At 27.6% G+C, this 10094-nt stretch overlaps 1 protein-coding gene across 3 annotated transcripts in view; it reads right to left on the reverse strand.

Moving 5' to 3' along the window:
* Positions 1-7451, reverse strand: part of LOC129959356 (protein transport protein Sec24A-like) — a 33251-nt gene extending 25800 nt beyond the window's left edge. For all 3 annotated transcript variants that reach the window (XM_056072302.1, XM_056072239.1, XM_056072201.1), the window contains exons 1-2: positions 7313-7451; positions 4887-5564 (exon numbers count right to left, since the gene is read on the reverse strand). In XM_056072302.1, the coding sequence (XP_055928277.1) occupies positions 4887-5559 (673 nt within the window). In that variant the 5' untranslated portion in view covers positions 5560-5564; positions 7313-7451. The remainder of the gene's footprint in view (positions 1-4886; positions 5565-7312) is intronic.
* Positions 7452-10094: the final 2643 nt, after the last annotated feature.

The raw sequence follows: 10094 nt of genomic DNA on the forward strand, positions 1-10094 counted from the left end.
GATGAACACTTCATATGTACAAGAGTTTTCAAACAGTACCATAAGTTCAATTTTGAGGTTCCTGGCCATGATAACAATTCAATGTTGTTTGTACTAACCATGCTTTTGATATTTTTGCTATGTGGCAAAGAGCCAAATCCTGCTGAAAAATAAATGATGTGTTGGGAAAGAGATCACTGATGGAAAGTGTAAATTTTGACACTAGAACAGTATCAATGTATTTCTTGCATTTAATGTACCATCGATAACATGAAGGAGACCAATACCATCTGCTAACATGCATGAACAAATCATAACACTAACCGAGTTCTTCATAGTTGCCTGAATGCAGTCAGGATGTAGCTTATCACCTATTCAATGTCTTGCATATTTTTGCAATCACTACCGAATAACAACATCTTTGTTTCGTCACTCCGTATAACTTGTGACCATTGACCATCTGTCCAATTAATGCGTTCCTTTGCTCACTGTAATCTTTTTATACGCTGCTGTAAATTGAGATAAGAATTTTTTCACTGAATTCTACCTCTTAGTCCAACATCTAATAATCTTCTCCTGACTGTTCTTGAACTGACATAAATGCCAGCATCATTCAATCGACTTCTGATGACATTCTTTTATCTTGGAGACAGTCCTTTTATTCTTCTAGCATCAACAGATGTGGTGTACCTTTCTCGGCCATTTCCCACTTTGTTTTTTATTGAATTCGTCCCCTGATATCGTAAAGAAAACTTTCGGACTCCACTGAAGTCACTGAACCAACCACCTGTCTTGCAATTTCAGGGCAGGAAAAACCATATTCATGTAACACAATAATCTTAGTTCTCTTTCCAGGTGACAAATCTATTCTTTTATCTGATATCCTTGCTTTTTTCCTAAATATTAGAAATATTTACAAAAATTTCCACTATATATTAAAAAGTTTAACAAAAATTCTAACTTGCAATTTGATTACATAAAAAATAGTCTTCCTTCTACAGAAAAAAGCACAGTAATGACTTGTTCCAACTTTAAACAAGCTGTCAGCTTCTGCTAGCAGTTATTAACAAGTTTTTAACAGTTATTAACAAGAACAGTGATATGTCTGGAAAGTTAGAAATTACAATTAATTCATCACTGTGTTTGTTATTCAGATTACAATAAGAATAACATTTGTATTGCAAATATTTGAATTTTGCTTCTTGTATTGAAATCAGCATTATATTCTCTTTAAAATGATCGCAAGAGTTTGCATTTCACGAAATGTAACATTTTCTATAAGCAAACAAAGTTAAAAAAACATAACAATTTTCAAAAGTGTCCACAATCTTGGCCATCACTGTAATTCATTAATTTCTCCTCCTCCATATTCACAACAATGTTTTTTGTTTTTTTTTGTTATCACCCATTTTGAAATCTTTATTACGGCACACTAATAAAGAACATTAAGCATAACCAAAAAACAAATAACGAATACTGCACAAACTGTGCAGTAAACAATGAATAATGAGCAGAACACTGCTCTTTTCCTGTCACATTTTGTACATAATCCATAGGAGCATCATAGCAGATGCCAGAGTCCAATACCTTGGCAATTTCTCCAATGCAAGCTTTGCCTTCCTCATTTAATTATAATAAAATAAAACTAGGCCATATAGTATGGAAGTCAGATAACCACATGCCATATACTCGGATTTGTACAATATTAAATAAAATATATGAATCGCTAAAGATTTCTCAATACAAAAAGATATAATTTTATAAGAACGAACAATCATCTGTTTGAAAATGTTCTTTTACTATTTTTTTCAGTAAAATAAAACAGTCCAATTTTATTCAATTCTATCTGTCCATGTATATAAAAAGTACAAATGTCTTTTATGCTCAATACCATTTGTAAATTCCCTCATTATATGAATTATACATAGAATTGCAAGTTACATTATATACATCTTACAAAATAATGTTCAATACTCAAAATTAATAATATACAACATATTTTAAGATAACTGGTGATTGTTAATAATTCATGACATAATGAGTAGAAAAATTACAAATTTTGATCATTTAACAACATTTAGAAAAATATTTTATTCTGTTAAGTATACATTTATAATTAAATAAAAGTTCTTACTATATAAAAATTACCAAAGATTATATTACTATAGAGTTGTATTTAGAAATCATTACAAGAGATATTGCTTCAAACATTCAAAAAAAAAAGTAGCTTTTTCCCATTTTATAAAAGTTAAAATTCAATTTGTAGGACCTTATTTACCAAGACATTTTTAAATGATATACTATAGGTAATGGAATGTATTCTTTTTAAATATTTCAGTTTGTAAGAAAAACTGGTAATAGTGAGCATAGCACGTGAAAAGCACGCGAACCTAGGAAAAAGTTCAGCATCCAAACCATAGAATAGAAAATATGAAAACTAAACTTTCAAAATTTCTAAATATACATAATTATTAAAAATTATCCAAAACATTTTCTAATGACCCATTATTAGTTATGCTACATCAATAGAAATAATCGATTCAGATTATTTAGACAGTTCTGATTTGAAAATAAATATTCAATAAAGATAAGATGTCTGAATTTCACAAATTTTTGCCAATAAGGTTTGAAAACATTCAAAAATAAACATTGAAATCATTTCTATGTTGGGAATTACTTATCCAATGCAAGCAATTATTTTCACTTATGAAAGAAAATAAATTTCCTATAATTCATCTTTAATTATTTTTGAAAGTAATCATTGCAGATTAAATAGTAAGAAAGACAATAGCACAGAAGAGATGAAAGTGCCCGAAGAAAATATTAACTTCATACTCTTCCTATTCTTTTCAATACAGTATGCCTAAAATAAATGTACATTTAAAAAAAATTGAAGAGTATTTCTGAGACCCATATAACTTCTTAGTCCCTATTTATAAGACAACTGCTTGCATTCCAGTTTCTTATCCTTGAGACATCTTTGATAAGTACCCTTAAACAAAGGCAGTCATCTTATTAAATGCATTTTTTAAATACTAAAAACAGTCTTAATATAACCAAATTTTTATACAAATTAAGGTAATAAATAAAAAAGTAAAAATAGTGAGTAAATTTTGACAAAATACTTTTCATAAAATTTTATGAAAAGAGTTGCATATAATTATACACCTAAATGAAAATTTCTATCAGAAGAAAGTAAATGAAATTATGTGGATTTTGGCAATTTTACTCTTCTTTTTTACTCTTCTAAGATCTTTTATATCCAAATATGTATTAATATTTCTATTCAACGTGCAGTTAAACTACAGCTTGTGCATAACCTTCAGTTTTTTCCTATTTTCAAAAGATTACAAAACTTGCAAATCTTAAAAAAATCTTCCATTATTTTCCAAAGCAAGTAAGTATCCTCAAGATCTGTCCTTTTAACTTAGCAATATAATACAAAATAACTCTAATAATTAATGACTGATACATATAGAACACAAAAATTAAAAGTAGCAAAACATATTCAGAACTCATCCTTCTACTTAGAGTCAACGTTTTAAATTACTAATACATCAATTCTATAAAATTTACATATTCTATTAGCTCAATTGTTCATCTCATTCAGAAATTTTTAGAATTATAATAAATACATGTGCATTTTACAACTCATACATTTCACTAATATTTGCCCTGGAGGACCTATGAAAACCATTTAGTTAATTCAGTAAAAAATTTTCACTTGCAGCATATCCAACTTATTATATATCATATTTGATTTACTACAGAACTCTTTGTTTTAGAAGGTTTTGGAGAACTAAATCCACACATTATTTTAGCACTAAAAATTTAAATAATTTCCACAACAAACCTTAAGATAGTGTTTCTGGGCACCAAAGACAATATTATAAAAATTGTTTAAAGTGGAAGCTTAAATCTAATAGTTAATAAGTCTAGATATAATCATATATAGTATAAAAATATTATAAAAATCCAAATAACTTAGAAATTTTTTTTATATTTACAAATATATCTTCAAATACACAGAAAATTAAGTAAATGGCAATTAATTCAATATAACAATGTCAACGTTACATCCATAATAAAAAAAAAAAAAATGTTAATAAGAAACATCTGTTCAAAAATATAGCCAAATTTATTAAAGATTATAAATCAAATAGTATTTTAAATTTTTAAATGTATATGTGCTATAAAATAAACTTTTATCACATGATGCATACAAAAATGATTCTAGAATAATCTTATGAGAATGAAAGGTTATTTTATAAATGACAAAGTATCCACAATTCTATTGTATCTAAATTTCAACTAAGTATAATTTGCCAAAAATTTAACTTTCAAAATCAATTATATAAATCAAATTTTCCGTCATGTTTTCCATCTGATTATTGGAAAATTTTAATTAAAATTACAAAAGAACTAAATAAACAAAAAGTTATTTTAGTGTCATATATATTATACAAAAACTTGACTGAAACAAAATTTTGAATTCAAATTTTTAAAGGTATGGGAGGTTTGGAAATCAGAAAATCTACGAGTTCTGAATGAGAATATACTGAATTTGTGACTTTAATATTAATTACTTTCATTCAACAAAAATGGCTCTTCTTGCTTACAGAGAATATGGTCTTCTAAACAAACAATATGCATCTAGAAAAAATGGAACTTAAAATATCTGCTTTTCACAAATATAAATCCTCTCCCTCCTTTTTAAGAAAAACATCAAAGTCAGTTTATTATTGAGGCAACATAACAGACACTAGATTCAAATTTAAAATTAGATCCTTTCAGTAATTGTTCATCGATTAAAAGTTTTCAATTATATTGTAGATTTCATGTGAAGAAAAAAACATTTCGAAAACAAAGTGTAATTTTCACATTCCAAAATTAAATAAGCAAATTACCTGAGGAAGAAGGCACCTGTGATAACGTAGGCACAGCCTTGCCATCAACAGCAAGAGATTGTGGAGGTACACTTGTAGGTGGAGGAGGCATTCCTTCACCTGAAAGTTTCTGATTAGGCTGACCTGGGGTCAGTGGCATCCTTGGTGGCTGGGCCCAAGGACTCAAGGGTGGCATATTCTGATTTGGTTGCATCAAACGATTTGTGGCACCAATACCATTCACTTGTGAAGGATCAGCACCATTCAAGTTCTGTTCAGAATTAGAATTGTTAAAGGGTGAAAAAGGTCCATTTTGATAAGGAGAATTCTGCTTTTCCACTGGAAATGGAGAAGCTAAGTTCTTTGGACTAGCACTTTGTGAAAGGTTTGTCCCACCAGGCGGCGGAACTAAATTTTGAAGAGGTTTCATAGGTGGTTCAGTTGACGACGGAGGTCTAGAATAATTAGAGGCATAGTAATTTTGAGCAGTATAAGGTGACATGCCTTGGGGTGGAATAGGCTGAGGTATTCTTGCAGGTGACACACCTAAATTTCCAGGGGAGAACTTTTGTGTATTCTGAGATGGTGGTCCATTCATTGGATTAGGATTTAAGGATGTAGGAGGTTGACCATTATTAGGAGAATAAGCATTCTGGTACATAAAAGGCTGCGATAAATTAGGATTTTGTGACATTTTTCCTATAATGGGAAAAAAACTTTGTGAGAACGTATACGAGACAATGTTTTTCATAAAAAATAAAAGTGAATAATTATAAGAAAATTTAAATAAGGAAGCAAGTAAAAATAAAATAATTCATAACTCCCAAGAATCATGTTATAAATTTTGTTTTAATTTTTTTTATTACAGCTAAGATATCACAGAAATTTAAAAAGAAAAATCTTTTTAATATGATCTTTGTCATTTTGTAGAAAAACTAAAAGCCTTAAATTTTTATCAAAAATCTAACTATTTCATAAAATTAAATATTTAACACAGTTTTAGATGAAAATAAATATTTTAGGAAACAGAAAAATGTATATATGATTAATTGAACTTTTCACATTATTAATGAAAACATTGAAAGATACTACCTATCTACCTTTAAACATTAAATATCACTCTATGCATCAAGTATCCCAAGAATATGCACTTAGATTCAAATTTACTATTTAAAATATCATATACTCATTCAATTTAAATTTTAACTTCTATCACAATTTAACCATTATGTTACAAACATGTAATAATTTAATTTAAATTAAATTCTATTAAAAAATTTAAAACAAAAAAACTTCACATTTCTTACATGCAGAAGGAATTCTGCAGGTAAGAAGTAGGAACTTGATTTACCCACAACATATTTTTAAAAATAAATTGCATACTCTCGAATTCAAGCTAATAAAGATGCACAATTCTATTTAACGAAAAGTTATGAAAAAAGAGCTTAATTACAAAATTTTCAGATATAAACAAGATTTTAGCAAATAACAGATTTTTCATGCAATGAAATTTAACACCACAATAAGATGAAAATGAGAATATTACAAAAAAGCATGCTTTCTAAGAACAAACTTTTAATAAAAATTCATTATACTGAATTAATAACTTAAATTTGCTTACAATTAAAAATGTTTTTAAAAAAACATTTACATTGCAATTTTAATTTATCTGTCAGAATGATCGTTATTTTCATATTGCGTTATTCTAATATTTGCAGACAAAAATGAAATACGTAAAATCGGTTACTCCACTAATAAATTTTAAGATTTCTACAGAAATTTAAACTTGGTTTGAAAATGAGGGGGGAAAAAAGAGTTTTCCAATTAAAAGGCATGTTCAGAATTATTCAAATTATAAGTGCTGTCAAGTAAACAACAAAATCTATCAAAGTCCAGGAAAATAAAACAAATATGAAAGCATTAAAAGAAATTTTAAAATCTTTCAGAACAATAAAAAAAAGGAGAAAAATATATGCAAATATCAATCTTCTAACTAATGAAGGTTACAGGAAGGGATAAAACTGATAATATTGTTTTCCTAAACTATAACTTTTACAATGCAATACGAATTGTTGACTAAATGTAATGAAAAAAAATGATCATTTTCACACATGAAAATGCTCAATAATTGATGAATAAAGATAAATAAACAATTTTTATTCGTTTGCTGATTGCAATTGTCTTAGTTGTTTACTTCATGCATAGCTGAAAATTTACGCCAAACTAACATTAGTTATGAATCAAAAACATACAAAATAAAATTGCTGAATAAAGTAAAGAAATATTTAGTATCTTTTGAACAAAAAAGTATTCAAATATTTGCAAAATTCGTGTTTCATTACGGTTTTGAAAGGGTATCATTGAACACTGACAAATAAATTTTAAATATATATAAATTACGCAATCTCTTGAGAAACAATATGAATATATGCCAATTTTTAACTTACTATTTTGCTAATTTTCAAGAATTCTTTGGTAATTTCTCCATCTAAAATTCGTATTTTTCCTGAACCTTGAACATTTAATTGATGACGTTCAGAAAGTTTTAAGTGCAGCCAACACGACCGAAGATCACACGAAAAGAGAATTGCGCATGTGCTATTGGAAAATGACGTGGCGTGTCACTGTCTAAAAATAAAGACAAAAAATTTTCAAATTTTGCAATTATTTAATATGAAATATATAGTGCACTGAATATCGAAGCATTGTGTTCAGTATTAGAAATTATATTTTAGACTTAAAAAAACAATTTTACTTCATTAAAAATTTAACTGTCAACCGTAATCTCATAAATCCAAATTAGTGATGAATAGATTACACATTTCTGGTGTCTTTGAAGCATGTATCCCTATAAATCCTAAAATTATAACTTTAGACTACTTTTAGATAAATAAAAAGATAGAAAAAAAATTTGTTCACATGTGATATACGTACGTCAAATGCAGTGAACAAATTTCTTGATTTACACTGTTTATCATAAGGAGAAAAGATGAAATATATCATGATAGCATCTGCAAACGAGTTCGTTATGCATTGCAAAATTTTGAGTATTCATGATATAAAGCATCTGATGAAACAGAAATACATTCCGCGAGTAGTAAACTGTTGAGAAGGGAGGGATGATAAAGGAGTTATATATACATATTTCCCGAAAGTAGTCAGCATTCAGTCACCAGAAACACCTAGTTGTAAAATGTCACTTTTCAAAAAAAAAAAAAAGTAAATAAATAAAAACCTTACTCTTGAGTAATAAGGGGATAATAAAATAATATTAAACCCTAGGCACCATTCACATTCGCTGAATCACTAGTGACAAATGGGGCGAAAAAACCAAATTAACCAGGCTTCTTGGGCTACATAACATGTAGCCCAAGCAGCATTTCAATATTATAATATTTTGGAAACATCGAACAATATTGTGAATACCTAATACAGTGTGAATACTGAATACAGTGTAAAAAATATTACACAATATGAAAAATAATAAATAAAGCAATAAAATTTGTAAAATCATTGATACGGTATAACTCAGACTAAAACGGCTGCATATTACTTAATAATTCATTTATCTTTTCTTTAAATCATTTCTTTTTTTCTAAATAGTTAAGTTTAATTTTCAGAAACTAAAAAAAAAAAAAGAAATAGCTTTGGCAAAATAATATTTTGTAATATCCCATGTAATTAACAGCTGCCGCTTTTGTACCTAATTTCCGTAATTCATTCTAATAGTGAATCCTAATCACAAATGAAATCGTTTGAACAACAAATCATATTTTTACCTTTAAATTTTTAAAAAGTTATTAAAAGTTATAAAAAAGAGAATCTGAAATTAAATATTGAAGTGTACACCCTATTTATTAGCATAAATGTATTATCCAATATCTCTTTGATATTCTGAATTCCAGATAATATCTTGAAGGTATCGTAACAAGGTTGCTGGGCAATTTGTACTGATATCACGATATTTCTATCAGGCAAACACGCAACTATAAAAATCTACGCTGATTTACAAGAGGTCTCGCTGTCCAAAGGTTATGTCGTCATCTTTAAATTAAAAGGATCGAGGTTGAAATCACAAAGTAAAAGAAAAGTTTTGCGAAAATTTGACCAAATGAGAAATTTTGGAATGCAAAATTCATGAATAATGATTTTTATTGTTCTTAGCAACTTGAGCGATGCTGAAAGAGAGATGACAGTCTTAGTGAAGGACAGCCTAAGTGTTTAAATGAGTTGTAAGTATTCCAAATATTTTTTATTGGGGAATTTTCTGACATCACATATGAATTTTAAATAATGGAAGTTTCTGAAGAAAATTGTAAATCTGAAATAATTTAAGAATAAGAGTAAAATTCTTTTTACATATTATACTTTTCTTAAACTGAATATCTATTCAAAATACTATTATTATAAAAAAAAAAAAAAAAACACTCGAACTCAAATTTTCTGGGCAAAAAGAAATGGAGGAAATCAAAAGAAAGCTCACTGATTCACTATTCTTAATGGGAATGTTATATAAAATAAATATTTTTATTAAAATTTACGACTAATATATAAAAAACTATGGATATACATACATATATATAATTAGAATTTGATTTTATTTGTTTAATTTAATAATAAAACAAAGAAGTAGAATTTCATAATGGGATTTGATTAGATGTATAAAGTTCTTAAGTAATATGTTGTTAAATAAAAGAGTTATTCGAAAAATTATTGTCAATCTGTGGATACTAGTAGTCTCAGAATCATCCTGATAATATTACTTTTGGGCTATTTTATTCAGCAGAACTTTTGAAAAATTTTCTTTTTGATTCGCGCTATTTTGTTTTTATTCAAAACTTGTGTAATGTTTCTATAGATTAAATGATAAAGAAATAATGAGCAGGCGCAAAAGTTTGAAGAGTTCTGTATCCGAAGACAGACAGTATAAGAGAAATAAGCGAGAATTACAACCGCATTTCTGTAACGCTGTACCAGGCAAACATTAGGCACTGATACGCGGATTTAGAATGCTGTGTACAGTAAAATCGTCAAATCAATTAAAAATGAGCGTTAAATAGAAAAACCTCATAAAATTCTATTTGCAAGTAGAAATGCAACTTACATTTCTCAAAAAATTTTCAACAGCTAAGATTCATTGCTAAATGACTGAACAAATATAAATAAACTTTAAAACATTTTAAATTTCAGTGTGTGCTTATTTAAATCAGGATTATGGATGTCGGACAT

This window comes from Argiope bruennichi, chromosome 1 (assembly GCF_947563725.1).
Source record: "Argiope bruennichi chromosome 1, qqArgBrue1.1, whole genome shotgun sequence".
NCBI classification, from domain to species: Eukaryota; Metazoa; Arthropoda; class Arachnida; order Araneae; family Araneidae; genus Argiope; species Argiope bruennichi.